General features: G+C 40.5%; 2 protein-coding genes across 6 annotated transcripts in view; one reads left to right on the top strand and one right to left on the bottom strand.

The window, feature by feature from the left end:
• dydc2 (DPY30 domain containing 2) overlaps window positions 1-510 on the bottom strand; it is a 7,170-nt gene extending 6,660 nt beyond the window's left edge. The window contains exon 1 of one of the 2 annotated variants that reach the window (XM_028567968.1): window positions 380-510. The gene's annotated coding sequence lies outside the window, so the exon portion shown is untranslated. The other variant, XM_028567970.1, reaches the window with a different exon arrangement.
• On the top strand, window positions 360-27,693 carry scn4aa (sodium channel, voltage-gated, type IV, alpha, a). 4 transcript variants are annotated; one of them, XM_028567948.1, is made up of 27 exons: window positions 360-557; window positions 8,579-8,900; window positions 9,200-9,318; window positions 10,758-10,847; window positions 10,931-11,059; window positions 11,612-11,703; window positions 11,983-12,276; window positions 12,373-12,436; window positions 12,533-12,674; window positions 12,806-13,006; window positions 13,999-14,169; window positions 14,263-14,392; window positions 14,964-15,202; window positions 15,292-15,465; window positions 15,566-15,922; window positions 21,046-21,510; window positions 22,617-22,658; window positions 22,782-22,914; window positions 23,010-23,164; window positions 23,284-23,457; window positions 23,605-23,727; window positions 24,034-24,315; window positions 24,405-24,458; window positions 25,058-25,195; window positions 25,302-25,406; window positions 25,634-25,904; window positions 25,996-27,693. In XM_028567948.1, exons 2-27 carry the CDS (start codon window positions 8,628-8,630, stop codon window positions 27,294-27,296), a joined length of 5,718 nt encoding a protein of 1,905 aa, XP_028423749.1. In that variant the 5' UTR covers window positions 360-557; window positions 8,579-8,627; the 3' UTR covers window positions 27,297-27,693. The 4 variants fall into 4 exon arrangements, with proteins under 4 accessions (XP_028423749.1, XP_028423750.1, XP_028423751.1 ...); XM_028567949.1 differs by lacking the exons at window positions 360-557; window positions 8,579-8,900; window positions 9,200-9,318; ... (2 more) ...; window positions 11,612-11,703; window positions 11,983-12,276 and having other exon boundaries at window positions 12,392-12,436; window positions 12,537-12,674; XM_028567950.1 differs by lacking the exons at window positions 360-557; window positions 8,579-8,900; window positions 9,200-9,318; ... (3 more) ...; window positions 11,983-12,276; window positions 12,373-12,436 and having other exon boundaries at window positions 12,638-12,674; window positions 12,783-13,006.

Raw genomic sequence — 27,693 nt, 5'->3', positions numbered from 1 at the left:
GCTCAGCGAGAAATATTTAGCCTAATGAAACATATCATGAGCTCTCCGGTCTACGCTGATAAATAAGTGCTTCAATAACAATAATATAATAATTAATAAATGTAGTAGCCTACTCTAAAGCAGATCTTGCAGGCGGATCAGCTGAATAAAACACTTATGAGTGTGTGCTTGGAGTTCCGCGGTGTCTGCAGCCGGATCGTCCCGGACGTTCCATTTGCGCTGCGGCGGCACTTCACTTAAAAACACTGTTGGCTTTACTTGGCGACAAACGTTGTAAAAGCGCTTTGGCCGGCGGAAATGCGTGCAGGAGCGACCAGCTGTGTGGGAACTGGGGACGCGGTTCCTCTGCTGAAGTGTCAAAGGTCTGATCTGATCCTACCTGGAGCGACTCCTCCGGTTTCACTGCAGGACACCACTGCGTCAGCAACAGCTGTCCTGCAGCCGCGCACTGGCTGCCACAAGGGGAGAATTGGGCTGCGTCCTCCAGTGGAAGGCTTTACGGAAGACTTGATTTTTGTGTCTTGGATTCTGTGGAAATATTTGCTTTACCGTGCAAGGTAACCCGCCACCTGCCGTCTGTAGTCTAAGCTAAAGAGGAATTCTGCGTACAAGATCAGGATATCAAAAGTTTCCTGTCCAGCTGCAGGTTGAAGGTTTTGCTTCGAATTAGTTATTATACATATATATATATATATATATATATATATATATATATATATATATATATATATATGTATGTATGTATGTATGTATGTATGTATATATATATATATATATATATATATATATATATATATGTATGTGTGTGTTGTGGTGTTTTATGTCTTCACTGGTCGTGAGTTTGCCGGCTATTAATCTTAATGCTCCTAATGCTTAATGCACGGCTATTAATTTGGCAAATTCCTGATTTTACAGGCTCTTTGGTTTATTTTTCCTCCTTCTCATTTGGAATATAACGGAGAACCATGTAGCTGTTGTTTTGATAAAGAGCATTTAAAAGGTCGGAAAATGTAATTGTAGGCTAAATGAAGCAAGGTAGGCTTTATAATCTGGTGCACTGCTGAAGGGATTACATGCAAATACGCGTTTTAATAAGAGCGCCTTTGTTCTAATAATAAACACGGGCCTGTAATTGAGCTTAGGTCAAATTTGGAATTGGTAGATTTATGGCTTCTCAGCAGTGTGTGTGTGTGCGTGTGCGTGCGTGTGTGTGTGTGTGTGTGTGTGTGCGTGCGTGTGTGTGTGTGTGTACATGCAGTGCTGAACTAGTGTTTTACTATGTTACACTACAGTAGCCTACATGTATTATCAGAGGGAAAACTGCGCATGAGCGTCATGTAACAGGTGTTCACCTGCCAGGTGAATATCTCCCTGAAGGCGCATGGCTGTACTATCCAGTGTGGACACTTTGCAACCTTCTCAGTCTCCCCACTATGCCTTCTCCCAGAGGGACAACGTTTTATTTTTAGCTCATGTGTTCATGGCAGATAGGCAAGATACTGCGATGCTGTGGATGCTCATACCCCACAATTTCTCTGCCGTTAATCCATGTGGCTCATATGAGAAGTGTGGGACTACAGAGACAGCCTGGCTCCATGCAGGCAAAGCAGATCTTTGGACACAGTGGAAGACATGGAGACTGGTGTTCATATTAGATCCTGTCAACTCTTATGTAACAGGATGGGCTCCGACAGTGGAGCCCCAGCTGCAGTAGTGGATGGGGATCATCAAGGGGGGTTTTTCACTTCTTAGATTGAGTTTTTTGTTTGCACATTGCATAATTTCTCAGTTATTTTTTGCAAACCTTCCTTGTTTCATCACATACTGTATGTGGTAGATGGTATCAAATCGTATTCCTGTTAAATGCATAGCGTGTAAATATGTATCTGTGGTCTTCCTCTGCCTGAGTGTGTTGCATCACATGTTCTTGGACGCAGAAGGTGTCGGTTTTGAGTTTCTTTCACCAAGTGAGCCCGTGTGACTGCTTGGCCAGGCCTCTGTATTTTCCAGAGTATTCATAAGGTAAAATAAGGCTAAACATGAGTAAAACTTTTCTTCTCCAAATCTAATTTGTGTAGTATAATTGTGATCGACGTACAGGTTTGTTGCTTTCCCCATTTTACTATTGTTATTTATCTTTTTACATTGGTTTCAACATGTGCAGCTCATTCATGGATGTTTGTGTTTTTTAAGGACATGTGTAATGGAGACTTGATAACTCTGACTGTAGCTGTAGTTGGTTGGCAATATGTGACCACTGTGGTGCATGAGTATGATAATGGCTCCCCCTGGTCCCTCACAAGCTGGATGAAATCTTCTCCATATCATTTCCACATGTAATCTACTTAGATATCTGTGTAGCAAGTGCAAAGGCCAAATGGGTCAGTTTGATGCAGCAGAAATCTGTTTAGAAAGCTGCATTAGACTATATCAAAGAATGACATTATACCTGGTTGATTTAAAAACTTAATTTTTGTTATTATTCATCTATTAGTTTAGATCCAAGACTGTTTAATAGTAACATAATATTATTATGCCGTCAGTAACCAGGAGACTAAGATGTTTGTGCTGAAACATTTGTTCAGCCAGAGACGCATTATTTGGCGGCATCCTCCTAATTAATGCCTGGATTTATGAATCAGTAGGCCTATATGTCTCGCTTAGCCATCTGACCATTTTACTGCACCAGGGAGATTACGCTAGGTCTTCACAGCTCCTCGGTATGCAGCAACAGAGGCATACTGCGAATGACGGCAGCTGTCCCCATAGTAGCAACATAATGCACGTAGGGATAAAGTGCAGACTGAGTCCACTGTGCACACATCTGATAAAGACATCAAAGTAAGACTCCGAGGGATTGACCCTGAGTAGTTGCTGAGGCCATGAAAAAATTTGGATGATTTTCAGTCGTGCATCTGGTGGCAACACACAATGACACGGTGGGGAGTAGGAACAGGTGGAGAGGTCTGTTTTTAATGTGGCTCCCTATGGAGTTTGAAATACAAGGTTAACTGGTGGGTGACAGGGTGTTGAAGCAAGCTGGGAGAGGGCGAAGTACAGTGCAGCAAAATCTGACCCCGTGAGAACAGGAGCACGGTAAATGTCAAAGGACGTGTGGATAAAAGCCCTTGTTTGCTCTGTGGATCGGTTTTTTACAACTTGACTACATTCCAGGAGCGGTAAGTGCTGTGTAGTTAAGGGGACTGAGACGTTGGACAGGTCTTTAAACTCTTCAGGGCAACAGAGTTAAGCCAACAAATCATTAAAATTGATGAAGATATAAGGTCTTCATACCACTTGACCATGTTGTCTGTTAAAATCACAGCTATAGTGGCCCGGGTTGGGTCAGTGGGTAGAGTGGGCGCACATGTGCTTGGAGGTTTGTGCCTTGACGCAGAGGTCCAGGGTTCGAATCCGACCTGTGACGATTTCCTGCATGTCTTCCCCCTCTCTGTCTTTCCCCTTTCTCACCTAGCTGTCCTGTCAAATAAAGGTGGAAAAGCCCAAAAAATAATCTTAAAAAAGTCAACATGGAAGTTGTCTCCTAGAGAAATGTTTCTGCTCTTCTAGTCTTGTTACTCATCAAGTAAAACATTTCACATTACAGGCGATTCAAATGCGGAATTCTAGTGAACTAAACTTTTTTTACTGCACAGCCTCTCTTGATGCATGAACTCGAGCTACCCTTGTGACAAAAGCCAAAAGCTACTTCGGCTAGTTTCCGGAGGTGAATATTGGCATTCGCATTCCACGGCCGGCTAGTGTAACCCAGAGGTGTCTACATTACATCGTCTATATCCTCAGCCGGAATGTCATGGGGCACATGGCCTTCGCTGACATGCAAAGTGATATATATATTACTGTCGGGGAAGGCTTCTGAAATCTAACATTGCCTCCCTCTTCCTCAGCTCGCCACCTGTCCTCAGAGCGACTGAACGAGCACGGCCTTGTCATGAGTTGATTGTCTTCAGCTAGACTTTTAATATCAAGTAGATTTACCAAAGAACTGTGCTTCAGCAACATTTTGGAACAACTTACCACGACTTACTACCATTTTATGTTCCTTTAAACTCCACTATATCTTTAGAGGGAACTAGTATATGTTGTACTGCACTACATTTCTTTGACAGTTAGTTTACAGATTACAGTTTTACATAAAAAATATGCAATACCTTTAAAAAAATACAATAATAATAAGAATGAGTTTATTTGATATAGCACCTTTCACAGACAGAATCACAAAGCGCTTCACATGATAAAAATTTGTACAAAACATAGTAAATTATACAACAATAAAGATAAAAGACTAAAAAACAGTCATTAAAAGACAACATTTTACATAAATGAATCAAAAGCAAATTTAAACAAGTGCGTCTTCAGCTGCTTTTTAAAAGCTTCAACAGAGACTGCAGAACGTAAGGCAACAGGAAGAGCATTCCACAGGTTTGGAGCCACCGCTTCAAAGGAACGGTCACTTCTAGTCTTTAAACGGGTGCGTTGGACAACCAGTAATCCCTGGTTAGAAGACCTGAGGGGCCTATTTGTAGTGTATGAATGGAGCAGGTCCGAGATATACGCTGGAGCCTGACCGTGCAAAGCTTTATAAGTCAGAACCAAAACTTTAAATTTGATCCTGTCGTTAATCGGAAGCCAATGTAACGTGTATAAAACTGGAGTGATGTGCGACATCTTGCTAGACCTGGTTAGCAGCCTTGCAGCAGAATTCTGGACTAGTTGTAAACGGTCTTGGGACGATTTGCTGAGACAGGTGAAAATAGAGTTGCAGTAATCAACTTCGTAAGATTAAACCAGTGGTTCCCAACCATAAAAAACAGTGTCTGGCAGGGGCCCTTTGCCAAGTTTCAGATGTTGTTAGCAGTTCTACAAAAAAGACATTTCCCCTCTAAACTTCTCAGATGATTTCATTTAAATCATAACAGTTTAAGGCCCAAAGAGGTAAAATGATCCATTATTTCACAAAATATAAGCAAAGATCATATAAACCTAAAATAATAGGAAATATGTGTAGTCAGAACTTGTTGTTTTCTTCTTTCCTCTCCCATTAATCATCTCACCGCCCCTCAGATTTCTCTCGTGACCGTTAAGAAGGGCTCGACCCTTGGTTGGAAACCATTGGACAAAACTACCTGAGTGTATATAAAGTAGTTCAAACTAGCTCCATCTCCAGCAGCTAAAACAGTAAATGCTGCTTACATATTGATGCATCAGTATGAACAATCTGATAATGTTATCTGGAAGGGTACTTGGAGAGCGCAGACCTCCGCCAAGGCCATGCCCTATCTCGCAATGTTAACCAAAATGAGAAATAATTTGTGTATCTGCCCTGTGATTCAGAAACCGAAATATAATGGGTTCGTCCTTCGCATATGCTACATGGTTCCACCAAGTTATGTGAAAATCGGGCCAGTAGTTTTTACGTAATCCTGCTGACATCCTTCTTGTTGGAGGTAATTGTATATCAGTCACACATTTTACTGTAGAACTAGTACTATTACTTTTGATACTTTCAGTATATTTAGCTGATTATGAATAGCTTATTCAAATGCTTTAAACAACATTTCACACCAGAGATTATACTTTTGTAATCTTACTTAAATAGGATTTTGAATGCTGGACTTTTACTTGTAACTTAGGTAAAAGATCTGACTATCATTGAATCAAACACTGTTATGTAGCGTGCACTTTAAACCACTTGCTTTTCAGACAGGACTGTTTTTTCTGGACTTATTTTTATGTTTTATGATGACTTTAAGCGTGATATACAGAATCTATTTTGACTGATAATGAATATCGCACTCTACTTGCCTGTAGCCTACTCTTGGCTCTTTCGTGCGAAGAAACACACACTGATAAATGTAGGCTAGCTACAAAACTTAATACGGCACCAAAACGTATTATTTACCTAACTGACAAGGCAACAACCTCTTCAGGGAGGCCTTTTTGGAAATTGGCAGGTTTTCAATTGAGGGTTTTAAAAATAAATAAATAAAAAAGGACATTTAATGGCTTCAGCAGTAATGGTGTGATGTAACGCAATCAGGAAATGCTCCCCATAAGCCACGGAGAAACGCATCCATTCTCAGGTTGTGTATTTTAAGGTTGGCTCCGGGTCGAGGCTGGCGGGGCCCACGGCTCTCAGATTGGGGGTTTGAAACGGGTTGTTGAGAGGGGAAACTAGGGCTTGGTAGGGAGTAGTAGGTAGATGTGGAGCTGCACAGGTTGCCTTGATATTGGTAATAAATCTTACTTTTTTTTTTGGTAGGATAAAGGAAATATTTCCCCATGTATTACTGCTTAAAGAGTCAGTTGTGTGTGTGTGTGTGAGTGAGTGATTGAGGATGCTGGCTTTGATGAGTGGAGTTAAGATGGAATGATTGAAGACTTGCGTTGTGAGAAAGAGGGATTTAGATCCTCAAGTGTCACGTAGCAGGGTTGTAAAGTAGCTGATAAGGGGTGTGGAGGTGGAAGCTTAGTGTGTTTGAGGCCCCCGTGTAAAATAGAAGGTAGTGGAGAGAGGAGTCAGCTTGGTAAGATAAGTTGGCATGCTGTCCTGTTTATCGGAGGGATGTGAGGCGCAGAGCGAAGGCTCAGCCAGGAAGGAATGAGCGGAGTCATCGCGCCTCTGTAACACGACGCTCCGTCTTGATTGCCTGGAGCAGCTGGGCAGCCACCGTATCTGTGCGAGCGTGTGTCTCCTCGTGTGCGAATGCATCATTTTCTGTTCGACTGAGGTGGTTTGAGGAGGCTACATTAATGTGTGTGATCAGTGGCTATCACTGTGTCTCTTGTTGCCATGTTGCTAGTGTTGTGTGTCTCCTCTCTTTTTACAGCCTGTTATCAGCTAGTTTGTCTGTTTTGGTGATAAATGCCATGTCTGTATTCTTTGCAAAGTCTCTGTATCTTAGTTTCAGAAGATGTAGACATTAAACTTTTGTTTAATAGACTTTATTGCAAGTGGTGACGTTTTGGCAATAAAACCCATTCTGATTCTGATTTCAGGGCAACAGCCACAGCTTGGCGCTTTGTAGTTCCTTTTGATTTTTATCTCAGGTTGTTGTTTTTTTTTTATGCACAACTGTGTATCGAACAACTTTCCTTAAATATATTTATTGTTAGCTTAAGGCCCACTTATAGTCACTTATATTGTTTTTGTCCTCAAAATATTTTCAAATCCATATCAAGAATAATTTGCAATTCATTCAACTTCAAATCATGCAACATTTGCAAAATGCATATTAATAGTGTTGCTCTCTAGCAAATATATTTTCCCTCAACATGTTTTAGTCAAAATTTGCACATACTGTATGTAGTTATTGATTAATAAAACACCACTTTCAGGTTAAAGAGTTGTAAAAGTTAACAACTATTGCTTAAGCAGTGGTATCTTTTGTTTTGTATTGGAGGGTCCATCCATTTAAAGGATAATTTACTACTTTATTATGTCCACGCTAGCAGGAGCCTAACCTTAGCTGCTCCAGGGTAAAGCAGACTGGTTGCCTCTCACATCAAAAGATGTAAGCGCATGCCACTGGGACCCGATATGGAGCGTCTGCTAAGCTAATAAGTAATCTGATGTACACAAGTAATGTCATGGTCTCTTTAGAACGGTGGGAAAGTCTGCGCGCCTGTCCCACTAGTGCATCTAGTCATTTTGTTACCATCTTGACAACTTTAAGTGCTCATGGGGCAGTAAGAGGTGCAGGGTCAGAGATGTGGGGCAGGAGGGTGAGGGGTGTGGACATAGATCAAAGACTCGTATAGAGAACTTTTAGCACAGTGGTTCTCAACCTTTTTGGCTTTTGACCTCCTTAAAAACGTGTGTCTACATGTGACCCCTCACCAGAGGGTTCAAATGTTTTGAGTAGTTCCACCAAACCTGATAGGGATTGTGTCGTTCAAATAATCAACACAAGGAGAGGTAAAACAATCTATTAGTGCACAAATAAATGAAAAGAAGTACAAAAACATATATACATGTGTGTATACATTTTGTTTTGTGTTTCGTAACCTTGTCAGATTTATCTTTGGACCCATTTTGAGGGTTGGAAACAACAGTTTTAGCACATCTGCAACCCACTTGTGTTTGAGGGAAATCACTTGAATCATTGATCATCAATCAGATTTATTGAGTTCATTTATTGAGTAAAAATACCAAACATAGGGTGCTCTCTCTTTCTTTCCCCTATGTCGTCTCTTATTGTCATTTGTCTTAGTAAAAGTATATAATGCCCCAAAAAATACATTTAAAAACCACAACATTTCTCTATTTTATATAACTTTAAACGCAATGCATTAAGTATTATAAGTATTTTCATTTTTGGTTCTGGTGACTTTTATTGGAAATTTGTTATTATTTTAATTGGTTCATTGAGCAATAATGAAAATAATGGTAAATGTTGATGGGACCAGAATTGGAAGAGACTTACATTATTCTATGCCTTGTGTTTTTAAAATATTCAAATAAATGTTAATGGTTGAAGTCAAAATTATTAAGCTTTCTGTGTTCATTGCATCCTATAATGTACTGTTTTCTCTGTATTCACTCCTCATCCTCCAGCTCCTTTTAGGGAAACCCCGGTGTGGCGGTATCCCTTCGCGATGCGAAGATGGCGCCCCTGCTCCCTCGCCGAGGCACCGATGCGTTCCGCCGCTTCACCAAGGAATCGCTGGCGGAGATCGAGAGGCTCAAGGATGAAAGAAAAAAGGCTGCAGAAGTAGAGGGCCACAAGGTGGTAGAGGGCCACAAGGAGGAGGAGCCACCGGCCCCAAACGCTGATCTGGAGGCGGGCAAGAGTCTGCCCATGATCTACGGAGACCCTCCATCAGAGCTGCTCAACACACCTCTGGAGGACCTGGACCCCTTCTACGAAGACCAGCACGTAAGTCTGAGCACATCTGGGTCTCGCATGGCATTGAAAAGCTCAGTTGAAACATACACATAGTGTTTAATGAGCTTGATGCCATCCCTACATAACCTTGAAATGTGACAGGATGTATTACTTAAATTTCAGCCGCATACAGTATCCCTTACGTTATGTACACCATTTCATTCGTGCTATGCATACGTTACAGTAAAACCATTTCAAGATTGTCATCACTAAGTATTTATTGAAATGAAGGAAGTATTATTAGACTCTATACTGTCTTGCATTCATACATTATAATCTGTGTTTTTCAGACATTCATTGTGATCACTAAAGGAAACACAATCTTCAGGTTCAACGCTGAACCGGCTTGCTACATTCTGAGCCCCTTTAGTTTGGTTAGAAGAGGAGCCATCAAAATTCTCATACATTCATATCCTTTGAACTATTGATGCTTGACCTTTTGAATTATTTTGTGTATTTATGTTTTCACCTGGACAGGAAGTGATGTTGAGTTGGAATGTCTTATATCAGTGGTGGAAGAAGTGTTTAGATCCTTTACTTAAGGAGATGTACTAATACCACACTGTGAAAATACTCCACTACAAGTAGAAGTCCTCCATTCAAAACCTAATTCAAGTAAAAGTATGAAAGCATTAACAGCAAAACGTATGTCAAGTATTCATCGTGCAGTAAAATGTGTATTCCTATTATTATATCTGATGTTTCTGGATTAATATTCCTGCTGCATTAATGTGTATGATGCATTTTACTGCTGTACGTTGATGTTCAAGATTGTGCTAATTTCAACGCCTTTATATACTGTTGGGTAGTTTAATCCACAGCGATGCATTATATTCTTTAAAGGTCCCATGGCATGAAAATTTCACTTTGAGGTTTTTTAACATTAATATGAGTTCCCCCAGCCTGTCTATGGTCCCCCAGTGGCTAGAAATGGTGATAGGTGTAAACCGAGCCCTGGGTATCCTGCTCTGCCTTTGAGAAAATGAAAGCTCAGATGGGCCGATCGGGAATCTTCTCCTTATGAGGTCATAAGGAGCAAGGTTACCTCCACTTTCTCTGCTTTAAGCGCCCAGAGAATTTGGCCCACCCATGAGAGAGAGAGACATCGTGGCTTTCAAACGAGCAAAGTGGCAGTTGGTCAAGGCCACACCCCCACCCTCCACCTTGTCCCCCCCCCTCTCTCCTCCCCAGACACAAAAATGGCACATACTAAGGAAAGCTCATTGTGTGACTGGCTCTAGTGGCTGTAATTCTGCACCAAAGCTGAATTTTGGGAAAGAGACTTCAGATACAGTATTAGGGGACCACTAAGGTCTATATAAAAGCATCCAAAGAGCACCATGTCATGGGACCTTTAAGATCATCATATGTTTGTAGCGTCGCTGTCCTGCGAGAACCACGTATCTCTAAAAAGTTTTAAAACGTTTCAAGGTGTCAGAAAAACAGCCCTGTTTTCAGCTTTGTGACAATGTGTTTTCCAGCTGATCAAAGAGCCTTTTAAAAGAAATAGTTTCTCATCACATAAAGGAACATTTCATTCTTCAGTTTATCGCCGACATTCAACATCTGGAAATACTGTATATGATTTTTACTGGACAGGAAGCGGATGGAAAACTGTAATCTTTAAAGGAGCTAAAGCTGTCAGACAAATGTAGTGGAGTAAAAATGACTATTAACTTCTGAGATGTAGTGGATTAGAAGTATAAAGTTGCATAAAATGGGAATACTCAAATAGTACAAGTACCTTGAATTTGTACTTTAGTAAATGTACGTGGTTACATGCCACCACTGTCGTATGTGTATGTTATACATATAATGTCCATGTTTGTTTCCTTAATCCTGAATTAAATTATTTAGCCTGTTCATCATGATTACGATTCTATCGAATTGTGTATTCATGACGCTTAGCAACCCACCAGCATGGAGTAAAACTGTTGAGTGAGTACTTCTTTATTGTAGTTTTCAGTGATTCCTGTGTTACATTTCATACTTCCACATAGTAACTTGTGTTTCTTTCCTAGGTATGTTTTTACTGGTATCTATACCACTGAGGCAACAATCAAAGTGTTGTCAAGAGGTTTCTGTGTTGGGTCTTTTACATTCCTTCGAGATCCATGGAATTGGCTGGATTTCATGGTGATCAGCATGGCGTAAGTGCACTTTCATCTAACTTAGGGCTGCACGTTTTGGGGGAAAAAATCGAATTGTGATTTTTCTGCCAGATATTGTGATTACGATTCTATACGCAATTTATTTTTATTTTTTTAAGTTTAGCTAAAGTTCAATAAAAAAGCATTAATATAATGATAAAAATAGGAATAAAAAATGTTAACCCAAATGTTACACCAAATATTTGATTTATCGCGGTCTTCGCGATTAGCTACTCGCATTCTTTCAAATCTCGATTTAGATTTGAAAACGATTAATTTAGTTAGCCCTAATCTAACTATGTTGTTGCAATTGATATCAAAAGAATTGTCTTATCATTACATATTCTCCACATATTGACACAATAAAAGATTTGAGTGCATACATTGCTGCTAAACATAAGTAACCGTTCAAAAAGTGAACATTTTGAGACAAATGATCAGCCATTTGGAAAGCTGTCATTGTGCAGATTTTTGTGTGCATTGGGAAAGGAAAATGAGTTGATGAAATGTGTCTTATCCAGCTTTGATTCATGGTTTGATGTCTTTCCACAGATACGTCACTGAGTTTGTTGACCTTGGCAACGTGTCAGCTCTCAGGACCTTTCGTGTACTTCGAGCCCTTAAAACAATTACTGTGATTCCTGGTATTTTTAATATTTTACATGTATTTTATTATTTTTGTGTGTTTGACTACATGAGTATGAGTGTGTAATTTCATAAAGGAAACAGTTTACATACATACAATTTCATGTTTAAATTAAATTGTTCTGGTATTACGTTTTGTGAGAAGATTAATAACTGATTAGTACTTGTACTTGTCTCAACATTACATGAATCATTTGTTATATTGATTATCATTTGTTTTTGCAGAGCTGTTTGACTTTCTGAGATATGCCACTGGAACATCACTTGTATTTTGTCAGGTTTGAAAACCATCGTGGCCGCCTTGATCCAGTCGGTGAAGAAAATGGTGGACGTCATGATCCTGACTGTCTTTGCCCTCGCTGTGTTTGCCCTCGTTGGCCTTCAACTCTTTATGGGAAATCTGCGTCAAAAGTGTGTCCGATGGCCCATCCCAACAAATGAAACGGCATTTGAATTATTTAACTCCACCGCCACGTTTAATAACACCATGTCTTTCAACAACACCATGGGCGTCAATGATACAACATATTCCAACGGCACCTTCAATTTCAATGAGTATATTGAGAACTCGGGTATGTTTAACACATTATTATGTCTCTTATTTTAAGATGATATTGTCCTCAGTAGAAAAGGTTCCATGGTTTTTTGTTCTTCTTGTTTGCCTTTAGAGAATCACTATTTTTTGGAAGGCAGTCTAGATGCTCTACTTTGTGGAAACAGTTCTGATGCTGGGTATGTATTATGCACACTGACACATCTGGTCTTAGTGTGTTTTGGAGGCTTTGAGAGCTATATTGGAGCACGATGACTCTTCTTCTTTATTGATAGAAAGTGCCCAGAAGGATACACGTGCATGAAGGCTGGGAGGAACCCCAACTTTGGCTACACCAGTTTTGACTCGTTTGGCTGGGCCTTCCTGGCCCTCTTCAGACTCATGACGCAGGACTACTGGGAGAACCTTTTCCAGCTGGTTGGCACTTCTTTCATTTGTTGCAAACAGATTTACGAAGTCTAACTTGTAACTTTTAAAAAAAAAATCATAGTTACGAAAAAAGAAATGTGTCCTTAGTTCTCGTAGCTTCTATTTTGCTCCAAACACAGATCCTTCGGGCGGCTGGTAAGACATACATGCTGTTCTTTGTGGTGATTATCTTTCTGGGCTCCTTCTACCTCATCAACCTCATCCTGGCTGTGGTAGCCATGGCTTATGAAGAACAGAATCAGGCAACTCAGCGAGAGGCCATCGAGAAAGAGGAAGAGTTCCAGCGGCTACTAGAGCAATTCAAGAATCAGGATGAGCAGGTAAGTTTTACAAGCAATGCGGAGACAGCTTACCATATATTTACACGTCTGCTCTTTAAGAGCCGTTATAAAAGGTTAACGTCAGTTGGTAAACTCTTTTTAACCCTCCTGTCCAAATTTGACCCATTTTCAAACTTTCCATATAAAAGATTTGGGTTCCTTTCAAACAAATTACCCCTAAATAACACGGATGGTTCCGTACAAAGCTCTTCTCAAGTAAATTGTGGGATCCGATCACTACTTTCATTGGATTCTGGGTGTTTTATTCAAATTTATAGCATTTGAAAAAAAGATTTAAAATGGTTTCAAGACAGTATCCTGACTAAAGTGACCACAAATTTCAAAAATAATTGTAAAACTAATGGTAATAAGTTGGTGTAAGTGGTGTACATACTGGTGGTAGTGGGGAACAAAGCGGCAAAAGCGATGGAAAAAAGCATTAAAAAGTGTACATTTTTAGTTTTGACCTGGGAGGACAACACAAGGGTTAACTTAATGACTGTGGTTGTTGCCATGGGACAGCTTGTAGCAAAAATGAATCACATTTTTGTTTGGTTCCTTAATACCGAATTATGACAAATACCTGTAATTTCATGATTCAAATAAGTAATGTTTCACTTTTTAAAATTTTCTTTTATTTTAAGCTTGGTAAAATGTATAAACATGTTAATTGTCAACAAATAACTCATATTGTTGCCATTTAAATTGAAACAGGCGCTTAAATTCAGTTTATTCCTTTTTGCAATTATTTTACACCTGTACCTGTACACTGTCTACCACAAATTTATATTTTATTTTGTATATGTTATATATCGTATCCCTATATTTAAAACCTTTTTTTACTTGCATGATTTTCTTTTTGTACATATTTAATGGTCATTGTTGGAGGGAACCTGAGATCTAAGATTTTCATTGCCAACGACTGTGCTTCTTTGCAATCGTTGTGCATTTGACAATAAATAACTTGCAACTTGTTTTTTTGTATCTCACAGGCAAAAGGTCTTGGGAGCCAAATCACTCTAACCAGTAAGAAGTCGCTCAGTCATCACACCATATTTGATATAACGGATGATGAACGAAGCCTTGGACATGATGAAATTATCAAGGATTGTAACGGGAGAATCATTCCCCGTCTGTTAATCAGAGCGCCCACCATGGTCCAGGTATAACGGCCGCCCTCCGGTCACAGTTAATCCGGTAATTTGAAAAATTTTGTTTAGATATGCAACTGACAGATGTAATGTCATATTTTACAGTCTGCTGCAGATTACGAACTCCAAGAGAAGTCATTAGGCTCGTTGCACAGCAGGCTTCATCTGGAAGAACCAGGCCTGACAAAGATGACTGCTAGTGCTCTGTCTGTGATCACTGCAGCTGCTATAGAAGGTAGAGTGCCAAGGAAGATAGAAACTTAACACTTATAATGCACCGACAATTCTCAAACAGAATCCCAAGATGTAGGATTTATTTTCTAGCTGTGATTAAACTGTAAGTAGATGACACAACAGCACCATTATTCTATTTCAGAGTACTGTTTTTATGCTCAGCGGCAGGGTGTAAGCAGCAGCTGTAAATGTCCAGTTCCTCCAGGGAATGCAGAAATACACAAGGCTTAGTTGCCGGTTCTTAGAGGACATGCTCTAATGTGTGCTTTAATTACTTAGATTATCAAGCACTTGTTAACATTATACACACATTTTATCCAAGGCCAATACAGTAGCATTGTCTTGAGCTGGCCATAATCACATTGTGTGCTGGAGAAATCCCTGTCAACATATTATGTCGCGCCCCCATAGTGTTAAGCTTGGCTATTTCAGCTCGACTATAACTTGGCACTGACATGCTTATTAATGTCCCTCATCATTGCTCTCTGTTAGCTGTATCATACACATCATTTTAAGATATGTTTGGATCACATGAAGGTAGACTACCTAATTTGTTTTTTTTCTTTGTCTAGAGTTGGAGGAGGCTCAGAGGCCGTGCCCACCCTGCTGGTACAAGTTTGCAGACATGTTCCTGAAGTGGGACTGCTGCCCGCAATGGGTGTTCTTCAAAAAGTGGATGCACTTTGTGGTGATGGACCCTTTTGTCGACTTGGGCATCACCATCTGCATCGTGCTCAACACCCTGTTCATGGCCATGGAGCATTACCCCATGACGCCAGAGTTTGAATACATGCTCTCAGTGGGGAATCTGGTGATTATTGCCCCATTACATTTCAATGTCATCGCAGAAATGCTCTTACATCTCAAACTTGATTTGAAAAGAAGTGTATTCCCCAATAGGTTTTCACTGGGATCTTTGCAGCGGAGATGTTCTTCAAGCTGATGGCCATGGATCCCTACTACTACTTTCAAGTTGGCTGGAACATTTTCGACAGCATCATTGTCACTCTCAGTCTGGTGGAGTTGGGGCTGGCAAATGTCCAGGGCCTGTCTGTCCTCAGGTCCTTCCGTCTGGTAAGAAAAGATAATATATGCATCCATTTACAAACAAAGAGAGGACTGCCTACATTATTATTCACTGTCTTTGCTTGTGTCTGTCCTGTGTTGGAGATAGCTTCGTGTCTTCAAACTAGCAAAGTCCTGGCCTACGCTCAACATGCTGATCAAAATTATTGGTAACTCAGTAGGAGCTTTAGGAAACCTGACTTTGGTGCTGGCCATCATCGTCTTCATCTTCGCCGTGGTGGGTATGCAGCTCTTTGGCAAGAACTACAAGGAATGCGTGTGCAAGATCTCCGTAGACTGCGAGCTGCCGCGCTGGCACATGAACGACTTCTTTCACTCATTCCTCATCGTGTTCCGCATCCTGTGCGGGGAGTGGATCGAGACCATGTGGGACTGCATGGAGGTGGCCGGAGCTGGGATGTGTTTAGTCGTTTTCATGATGGTCATGGTCATCGGAAATCTAGTGGTGAGTGCAACAATTATTCATTCACTGCTGATCCATATCTTAAATCTGAATCATTGTGGCATATCATTTTACCCTGGGCATTCAGACCGAAAGTAGTCTCGCTTTGTCAGACCATCCTCCACAGCGTTGCGGAGGAGGGTCTGGCTAGTCCACACAGCATTCCGGGATGGGAGAAAAACATGCTCTGGTTTGTTGGCATTTCTTTAAACCGTTCTTTAGACGTTGTTTTAGTCGTGCAACAGAAAACTCAGATTGGACAGACTAGCCAGCTGTCTGGATTTACCCTGCAGAGATCTGAGGAGCAGTTAACCATAGTCCTCAGAAATCGACCTGAGTTTATAATTCCAACACAAAGAAAGCGGAAGGTAACGGACATTCGGCCGAAAAGAGTGAAATCTGGCAGAATTGTTTTGTTTACCAGAGGGACAAGGATGTACAATCCAAAAAGGCCAGTTTGGGTTTTATATATGTATTTTTTTGATTCTCATTGGCATCCACAAAGTGGTCGCTAGTCTTCCTGGGGTCCACACAAAAACAATAACAATAGAAACTATTTAAAATTGCTGTTTAATAAAAAAAGTAAAGGCAAAACAAGCCAAATACTAGAAGGCCCCTCAAAGAGTGCAGACCTCTACCAATGCATGTCCTATCTCGCAATGTAAACGTTCAGACTTGAGGGGTAGTTCACGTGAATTTTCATGGTCGGGAACTCATTTTTACGATTACTACGACACCATACAAATGTTACACAAATGCCCAATTTCAGAATGTTAACCAAAGAGAAAATGAATTTCTGCATCTTCCCTAATCCAGTCCAAAATGTAGAGGGATTTTTTCTTAGCCCATGCTACACTCTTCCAACAAGTTTCATGAAAATCAGGCCAGTAGTTCTTACTCAATGTTTAATCATATAAAAACCTAATTACATATCCGTCACAAGGGACATTTTACTTTTGATACTCAAAGAATATTTTCCTGAAATACTGATTTGGGGTGTTCAAAAAAATCAATTCACATTTGTATCGCAATTCAAGCTCTACCGATTCAAAATTGATTCATAGAATTCCAAAAATCAATTCATTTTTTTTTTCATTTTGTAATGGCGTGAATACTATTCTCCTGAAAGAAGTTAAGCTCGCCATTCCCATAGATGGCGCTGCGTCAAATTCACACTGATGCCTGGGCACTCTTGTCATAATCAAAAGAAGAACGAATGCAGCGGAAGTAGTTTAGTCGGCGCAAACAATGGCAAACCTCACAGAAAGGATTATTCAATTGCTCCATCCTCACTGAAGGGCGAGATGTTGGGCACATTTCAGCTTTTATAACCTCGAGGAGAAAATGGAACTTGATAGGAATCATACTATATGCAGGCTTTGCAAAGCGAAAGTTAAGTATTTTGGAAACACCACAAACTTGAGAACTCCCATGGTACGCCATCACCCCGAGATTAACATTAAAGACGTGGACGGACAACAACCTAAAGTACCTAACATGTCAGTCAACCAACGCACTCCTTCAATGCTCTAAACTCCCACCCATCTCTGAATGAAAAGCTCTTTTTATTAACAGTTTTATTTCATACTTGAATTAAATGTATTTGAAAGCTGGCCAAAGCTTGGCACTTTGCAGTTTTTAGTTGCAAAAGTTTTTATTTTTGTATGAAGACATATAAAGTAATATCAAACTACATTTAATTTGTTGTTTATTTTCTTTTAAATTGTATGTCTACTGCAATCACATGGGAAAAGTAACTACATTTACATACTGTGAATCGTTTTTTTTAATCGAGAATTGTTTTTGAATTGAAAATCGATTTTGAATTGAATCTTGAGCCTAAAAATCGATATCGAATCGAGATATTTTCTGAATCGTGCACTCCTAATACTGATATTCTTCTGTAAACTTACTTAAGTAGGATTTTGAATGCAGGACTTTTACTTGTAACTTAAGTAAAGAATCCAACTACCACTGAATCAAACACTGGTACGTAACATGCACTTTAAACTATTTGCTTTTCAGACGTGACTGTATTTTCTGGATGATGACTATAAGTGTGACAAACAAACAGACAAACCACACCCCACAGAAAACATGACCTCCTTGGCAGAGGTAATAAAGATCCAAAAATAAGTGAAATGATAGCAGAATTATCCTGCTTACATTAAAAGGTGTGTTTGCACGTATTTAATTGGTCAACCCACTGTGTTGCTGGATGATGTCGCACTGCGTTGCGGTGAAAGTTGAGCCAGGCTAAATGTTTTTTTTAATGCAATGCCCCTGTGTTTTTTGGCAGGAGCCCTCTGCGTTAGCACCCCCACTGTACCAACACAGTTGTCTCTTTGAAATCAATCGGTCTGAACACGGCCTAAAGCTGATATATATACATGTAAGGAAACATAGAAGACTGTATGATGTTACACAGCTCAATTTCACTGAGATAAAAATAGTTATTTCTCTGTTTATGATCAGGGTAAATAGACATGAAGATTCTTATTTTGTGGCTGCGTTGTCAGTGACTTTTTAGTCTGCGCTTATATCAGCTAATCTCAAGATGATCATTCCTGAGCTGACAGATGCTGCCACTCAACTACACGTGCAACCATCATGACCTAGAAGCTGTCAAGCTGACAGACTATTTAGAAAAATCTAACAATCTAACAGTTATCTTAATATAATGCCAGGAGATTTTCTGGCCTGCATGTCTCAGCAGTCTATTGTTAACCCCAGCAAGGACCAGATGCCAAGGAGAGACACAGATGGAAGGGGGGCACTGCAGTATCTTAGGTATTGTAGTATGAGTAATACATACATAAACACACAGGAGAGAATACAATACATATATTTGAATGTTTTTGGAGCTCAAAAGTGGCTTGAGCTACACTGTAAACACAGATTCTAATATAAAGAAAATCACCACATACTATTTCATATGATAACTCTTCACTAACCTTTTCACACAGTGTCTGGGTGAATTTGCATGAAGAGTTTGTGATGGTTAGTGGAGAATCCTGAATGTCTGGGGCACGGAAATACTGTCCCTGACATTTTAACTTGGCCTCACAAAACAAGGACGCAGAAGGATCACACTAAGACATAATTTCAGCATTGTATTTAATGACTAGAGCCAAAGCCATTTCCTGTTAGGTTATTCATAGAAATGGAAAGGAAATGGCTCATCATCAAGCTGACAAAGGTATTGCAATGGCCACACTGTGCCAAAATTATCACAACTTTCTTATGATGCACACTATTTTCACTGACATAGAGGCATATATTATACTTACACACTTGAGGTGTGTGTGTGTGTGTGTGTGTGTGTGTGTGTGTGTGTGGGGGGGGGTTCTATTTAAATCAAATGACTTGAGCCACCAAACAGTGGTTTTGACCTTGAGTGTGTGCTAAGATCCGGCTCAAGAAAGCATGCTGCCACTGAAGGGACAAACACAGCTGAGACAGCTGAGCGAGCAGAGCTCAGGTGGCAGGGGACTGGGTGTTAAGGAAAAGTAATTTGATAGCAGATTGAAGCGTAATCGATGAAGAGGTAATCCTATTGGGCCATCAGCAGTTTAACTGGCATGTTTAGGGATGTGTTCTGGTCATTTTGTGCTCATTATCTTTCCTCTTTATGATTAAAAACAAATGCTCCTGATTGGGGAGCCTGGGTAGCTCACCAGGTTGAGTGTGTGCCCCATGTACAGAGGCTCAGTCCTTGCCGAAACGGCCGCCGGTTCGATTCCAACCTGTGGTCGTTTGCTGCATGTCATTTCCCGCTCCCTCCTTCTTTCCTTCAACTGTCATGCCTAATAAAGGCCTAAAATGCCCCCCCAGAACAGTTTTTTAAAATGCTCCTGAATCTCCTGAAATGAGAGCATTCTCATTCTGCATTTTTGAATTGTTGCCTAAGAAGAAAGAAAACCACTTCATTTTAAATATTATTTTATATATTTTTAAAGGCTCATATGATCATTATTAAGAATGTGGAATTCTTTGTCTAGAATTATTAAAGGAATAGTGCAGCATGTTACACCCTTTTGCTTTATTGCGGATAGTTTGATGAAAAGATCGATACCGTTGTTGTTCAATCTGAAGCGACAGACAGCAGACAGTTAGCTTAGCGTAAAGACTGGAAGCAGGGGAAACAGCTAGCCTGGCCACGTCCAAATTTCTGACTCCCTGGCAACCTTACGGTGTCTAAAAGACTCACTGCACTCGGCCAAGAAATCCTGCAAATAACCCCACATAAAACCACAACTTATCGTTTTAACATACGGAGTTAACAAAAAAGATATTACATGTCAGTTAGAGGTGCTGTTAGGCAGATTTTTTTTTCAACTTTGGACGGAGCCAGGCTAGCTGTTCGCCCCTATTTCCAGACATTACGCTTCAGATTTAACTGATAGACATGAGAGTTTTATTGGTTCTTCTATCCTAACTCTGGGCAAGAAAGCGAATATTTCCCAAAATCTCAAACTATTTCTCATAAAAACCGAGCTTCACACATCAGCATGTTACTAGAGCTGCTCTATAGGAAACTGAATTTAGAACAACTGGGAAATCACCTAACCATCATGTCTGTCTTTTGTGCCGCTCATCCTTTCCCCTCATCCGTCTTTACTGATTCACAGCTCCCATACTGAAATGAGGGAGATGAGCCTGCCATGTAACCATGATCTCCCGCTAAACCTGGGAAACCGGAGAAATTGACTAACAGGTTTAGACACTAAAGATAGCTGTGTCTGCAACAGGAGGCAGACGACATAATATTCATTGAAGTGCCATCACTGGACCAATTTGATATGTGATGTGTATTTGAGCCGGACTTTTAGTCCAGCGACGTCGGCATTCTTTGACACAGCGATTATTAAATCAATCATCATTTCAATCATTTTAATTCTGATAGAAAAATATTCTGATTTAATTCTCATCCAGTAATCACACATTCTCGATATTTCCTACACTGTAACTGCATACTAAATACAGACTGTGTGCATCTGTTGCAATGCAACGTCAGGATAAATGAGGAGGAGAATAGGAAAATGTTTTAAGTCTACTATGCTTGAAAAATCAGATTTAGACTTCAGCATATGTATTTATCATTGCCTTCACGTTTCTTTCGTCAGGTGTTGAACCTCTTCCTGGCCTTGCTGCTCAGCTCGTTCAGCGGAGACAACCTCTCCACAGGGGACGACGACGGAGAGATGAACAATCTCCAGATTGCCATTGGCAGGATCACACGAGGCATCGACTGGTTCAAAGCGTTCATCGTTCAAACTGTCCTGCAGATTCTGGGCAGAAAGCCCAAAGTGCCCGAGGAGGGTCCGACGGACGACAACGACCCTAAAACGGAGGCAATTGAAATGAACCACTTAGACACAAGTCAGGATTTCAAAATGGCAGACGGGATACCTAATTGTTTGGTTGAAGGCCGGCCTTCTGGATTTATTGTGGATGGAGAGCTCAGTCTCAATGTGCCAATCGCTCAGGGAGAGTCTGACTTTGAAAACCTGGGTGAGGATGATGATGATGATGCTGATTGTGCTGATGACTCAGAGATTTCAGATGAGATAAATAACCTGCATTACTCGGTAAGTACAGCAACAGCATCTATATTTTAAAGATGTAACACTTTTACTTGCAGTGTCAATCTCAGAAACTCAAAAACCTGTTTTCTGAACACCCGTTGTCCTCTGTCAGGCTTTACGCTTTGCCACTCAACAGTCTGAGTAATTCCCCTCTTTTAATGACACTGGACACATTGACAGCATGCTATACAATACTTGCAAACTAAAAGACACACTGATTGTGACAATTATGGACACATCCCCCAAAAATGACCTATTCTGCATCTAACACACCTCACAGAGAATGCTGCTTATAAAGTAGTGTACAAGATAAAATGTGGCATGTAATAAATCACCCACTTGCATGGTCCTCATGATAAGCCATGTGAGAGACTCTTACAGAGCCATATCCATACCAAAAGTAACTAGTTTTGGATATTTCAAAAAAAATCTAATTTCTAATTGTCCTGAAATTTAATATGCGGTACACCATGGTGCGCCTACACAGGTGTTGACATTATGTGACTGACTGGACAGACTGTGCTTGATTGACATTGCCCTTACACTCTGGTTAGGCAGTATCACATTACATTTCCGTTTGACGAAATGTACCTGCACTTGGCTCCTAAATAGAATTGAAGTCACGTTTTAATATGTAGATTAAAATGATGACAAACTATGTATGAAACAGTGTATGAAAACGATGTTCCAATTTAAAGATTTAAAGATTTCCTTTTTTTGTCATTGCATTTAAGTACTGGTAGTGATAAAACACGCTAGAACGAGCACATCTGTTCGGTCAAAGTTACATTTGTTCACTATGGCTTCAATAGAAGTGAATGAGAAACAAATATTTTATTTTTAGGTGAAAGAAAGCTATCAGAGTATGAGGAAGATGTCACTCAAGCAGCGTCTGTAGACACCCACATAGTCCAGATAAAGGTCCAGTCATAACTGAGAACCCCTCTGTAGGTGTTCTGCAGAGCCTTGAAAATTAACCCTCACCCAGATATAAACTATAAACGCAAAGCTAATCAAATGTTAAAATATTTTTTTTTTGGAAAATGAAACTTGTCTCACTGTAAATGAATGCTTCCTAAAGTTCATTCTCTATTCCTCTGCTATTTTAGGAAAACTTAGAAAATGAAAGTATCTTGCTGGGAAAAGGCAAAGTGAGTAGACAGACATGAGCAAAACAAAATTGTATATGGGGTTCTGCTCAAAACAGAACACTCAATAATGTATATTTAGAACGGTGGCTTTGTAACTGAGCTTCAATTGTAATTCTTGACTAGCTGATGGGTGCTTTGAATGATGGGGATTCTTCAGTGTGTAGCACAGTGGACTATCAACCACCTGAGCCTGAACCAGAAGAAGTGGAAGAAGAAGAGCCAGACCCAGTGGAGCCAGAGGCCTGCTTCACTGACAGTATGAACAACCACGATAAAAAACGATCATTTAACCACAAACCGTAAAATGATCTTCTCACAGACAATACACCTTTGATTTTCCTCTCCCCTCAGACTGTGTGAAGCGCTGGCCGTTTCTGACTGTGGACATCACCCAAGGTAAAGGCAAGAAATGGTGGAACCTCCGTAGGACTTGCTTCACTATTGTGGAGCATGACTGGTTTGAAACCTTCATAGTCTTTATGATCCTCCTCAGCAGCGGAGCTCTGGTGAGTGCTGTCATCAGTGCAACAAATTTAGAAATGTTGACTGTTTTATGATAGTGTTAAGATACTGTAACTGTACCGTTACAATGTTTATTTAAGTATCCCATATCTTTCTTTGACAGGCCTTTGAAGACATAAACATAGAAAGGCGCCGAACCGTCAAAATTATTCTGGAGTTTGCTGACAAAGTTTTCACCTACATCTTCATCATCGAGATGCTCCTTAAATGGGTCGCATACGGCTTCAAGACCTACTTCACCAACGCTTGGTGTTGGTTAGACTTTTTCATTGTAGATGTAAGTTTTGCCATCTTACCTTCAAGCTGACCTGTATGTGTAACTTTCAACAGAACATTTTTATTTTTTATTTATTATTATTTTTATTTTATGCCAGATAGAGTCCGTGGTAACACTTGAATAGGAAATGTCTTGATTCTGCCACAGATTTCCCTGATTAGTTTAGCTGCCAACTGGATGGGATACGCTGAGCTTGGACCAATCAAATCGCTCAGGACTCTCAGGGCACTAAGGCCTCTTCGAGCGCTGTCAAGATTTGAAGGGATGAGGGTGCGTTTTTGGCTGTGCGACCACGTTCGAGCAATGTGCACGGCTAACATTGATGTAGATGTGATGCAAAAGCTGTTATGTCTAATGCATTATCATACTACTTTGACTGGCTTTCCTCTACAATGTGTGTTGAGTGCATGCTTACACCATGGCTGTACTTGAGCGGACTGAGGTAAGACTGAGTACGGGTAGAACTTGATGGCAAGCTTGTTGCTCACTCTTACAAACAAACTAAACTAGGTAATATATTTCGATACATTTGTATATAATCCCTGAACTCTAATGAAGTCCTCTCCTTTCGGGCAGGTGGTGGTAAATGCTCTCGTTGGAGCGATTCCTTCCATCTTCAATGTGCTGCTGGTGTGTCTGATCTTCTGGCTCATCTTCAGCATCATGGGAGTTAACCTGTTTGCCGGGAAGTTCTACCGCTGCATCAACACCACCACAGAGGAGCTGTTCCCCATTACGGAGGTCAACAACCGGAGCGACTGCATGGCTGTCAAAGAGGCCACGAAGGAAGCCCGCTGGGTCAACGTCAAAGTCAACTACGACAATGTGGGATTAGGCTATCTGTCACTGCTTCAAGTGGTGAGGAGTGCTGTTTCCATAATGGTATACTTGGAAATAAAATGGTTGAAAAAGTTGTTCAATGACAGATTTTTGCTCTGTGTTTTCAGTCAACTTTTAAAGGCTGGATGGACATCATGTATGCTGCCGTTGACTCAAGAGAGGTAGTTATTATTTACAATAGTACATTTAACATTAAATGTGTTGGTATCCCTTTGTTTTATAGCCATATGTATCAGTACTTAATACAGGGGAAACTAATTAAATTTAAAAAAAGCATGTGTACAGACCATTCATTTAGTCTATGATTCTATGCCCATGTATACTTTGGGTGAATTACAAAATTATGTGATAATATTTAGAAAAATAGTTGAGGCAACTTATGAGAATGAGTATTTACATTAGAAATCCCAAAAAACTTTTAAATAACTTAACAATTTTGGCTTAGATAGTGTGTGTGTGTATATTAAGTAGCATTTTATTGGGCATGGATATAAATAAATAGTAATAAGAAATGCAAGTCTGGATTTCAAATACTCTCCTTCCCCTTTCTTACACCTCCCTGCTCTTTAAGATAATTGAATATATACTGTATGTAATATATATGTGACAGATGGTGATGGTGAAGTGAGTCCAGTCTTTGGATCAACGAGTACCCTGTCTGAATATCATATTCCAGTATAACCTTTTATCCCCTGTCTTCCCCACTCTGTCTCACACCAATCGTTCTTACTAATGCTTAAAATATTTTGTTCCTTTTCAGGTAGAGGAACAACCTTCTTATGAGATCAACCTCTACATGTACATTTACTTTGTCATCTTCATCATCTTTGGCTCTTTCTTCACACTCAACCTCTTCATTGGTGTCATTATTGACAATTTCAACCAACAAAAGAAAAAGATAAGTATCTGCGCCAATACAAAAGCGTTTGATTTTTTTTTTTATAAACTTGTTACCTAATTTAAATACCTATAATAACAATGTTTGTATTATGTTGTGTCTGCACTTTGGAGATAAAGACATCTTCATGACTGAGGAACAAAAAAAGTACTATGAAGCCATGAAGAAACTTGGCTCCAAGAAGCCACAGAAGCCGATTCCACGTCCAACGGTATGTCATTCATTTAAAACTTAAAGACTATTGTTTGACTATTTGTTTTATGTTGAAAAGCATAAATGAGGTAGCCCTAAGTAATGACACACCAGCTCGGCAAGCGTGGTATATTGATGTCAATAGCGACCCCTGTGTTGACCCTTTCTGCACACTGCTGGTGTGAACAGGCCAAATGACCCTATTGGAATTGTGTTTCTGTTCCTCGCCGTCCCTTTGACCCGCAGAACCCAATCCAGGGATTGGTGTTTGACTTCATCAGTCAGCAGTTCTTTGACATCTTCATCATGGTGCTCATCTGCCTCAACATGGTGACCATGATGGTGGAGACGGACGACCAGAGCGCAGAGAAGGAAGATTTCCTCTTTAAAGTAAACGTGGCTTTCATTGTCGTCTTCACCGGCGAGTGTGTGTTGAAGCTCGTTGCCCTGCGACAATACTACTTCACCAACGGATGGAACGTTTTTGATTTTGTTGTGGTCATCTTGTCCATAGCTGGTGGGTGAATTACATTACTTAGAATCTACAAATTGCTGCTGTGTTCAAACAGACAGTAAGTGTTCATATATATTGTCTCTTTTTATTTCAGGTACAATGCTCTCAGACATAATCGAGAAGTACTTTGTGTCACCCACTCTGTTCAGAGTGATCCGACTGGCCAGAATAGGCAGGATTCTGAGACTTATCAAAGGAGCGAAGGGCATTCGGACGCTTCTCTTCGCTCTAATGATGTCACTTCCTGCCCTGTTCAATATCGGCCTCCTGCTCTTCCTCGTTATGTTCATCTTCTCCATATTTGGCATGTCAAACTTTGCCTATGTCAAGAAGCAGGCTGGAATCGATGATGTATTTAACTTTGAGACGTTTGGGGGAAGCATTATCTGCTTGTTTGAGATCACAACATCAGCCGGCTGGGATGGACTTTTACTTCCAATGCTGAGCAACGAGTTTCCAGACTGTGATCCAGACTTTGAGAACCCAGGCACGGACGTAAAGGGTAACTGCGGCAATCCAATCATGAGCATGACATTCTTCTGCAGCTACATCATCGTCACATTTTTAGTGGTGGTCAACATGTATATCGCCATCATCTTGGAGAACTTCAATGTGGCGCAGGAGGAGAGCGGTGATGCACTCTGCGAGGACGACTTTGAGATGTTCAATGAGACTTGGGAGAAATTTGACTTAGATGGATCTCAGTTCATTGAGTATAGCCAGCTCTCAGATTTCTGTGATACCTTGCAGCCGCCGCTGAGGGTTGCCAAGCCCAATCGCCTTCACCTGATTGAAATGGATCTGCCCCTGGTCATTGGGGACAGGATCCACTGCTTGGATGTCTTGATGGCCGTCACACAGATGGTCTTGGGAGACACGGTGGAGATGGCGGCGATGCGGCTGAGCATCGAGGCGAAGTTCATCCTGAGCAACCCCACCTCAGACTCCTTTGCACCAATTACGACAACGGTGCGCCACAAAGAAGAGCAGATGGTCGCTGTAGTCATTCAGAGGGCTTACCGCAACCACCTGCTGAAACGCTGCGTACGCCACGCCGCTTTTATTCACCGCTGTAAGAGGGTGGGTAGAAAGGACGAAGGTGAAGACCCACCAGAGAAAGAGGGTATGCTCGCACGAAGGATGGGAGTGCTCTATGGGAGCAACGTGGACCTTGCAGGGGAGATGGAGCAGGCTGATTTAGAAACTCTAGCAAGCCGACAGCCTCCTAATCCCGAGACATTGTCACATTACACAGAGGCCCAGTGCGGTCCAGAACCCCCTGAGCCAAATATCATTGTTGTACCTGTAGAAATTACTAATGAGGTTTTATTACATTCTGCCCCCAACCCACACCTCTTTATCCTACATGCAAATCTGAGAGAGACGATTGTATAACAAACAGTAGAAGACAATTAATCATCTCTCTCCCTACCCCCTTTTTTTTTTTTTTTTTACCAGTCAAGGAAGTAGTGTTGGCATTTGATTTTCCACATTAGATGTTACACAGTGCTAATGAATGTTTAAACAACATATTCGATCATTAAAATTAACAAACAATTCCTGTTTTTTGAATACAATATTTAAGTGTCTTTTTGAATTGAAGGTGAAACTGGAGCACATGGTTTTCTCTGATAATAAAGACATCAGTAAATATAAACCACAATCAACGCTAAATGGGAAGTAACTAAAAATAAACAAGTTTACACATGAGTTTACACATGACAAATGATTTAATTTGGTTAGTTTCTGCTGCCCCCATGAGGAATTCTAAGTAATGACAAGCCCCGCCCCC

Source organism: Perca flavescens, chromosome 21, assembly GCF_004354835.1.
Source record: "Perca flavescens isolate YP-PL-M2 chromosome 21, PFLA_1.0, whole genome shotgun sequence".
Classification (NCBI taxonomy): domain Eukaryota; kingdom Metazoa; phylum Chordata; class Actinopteri; order Perciformes; family Percidae; genus Perca; species Perca flavescens.
This window is presented reverse-complemented; position numbering and strand designations above follow the sequence as displayed.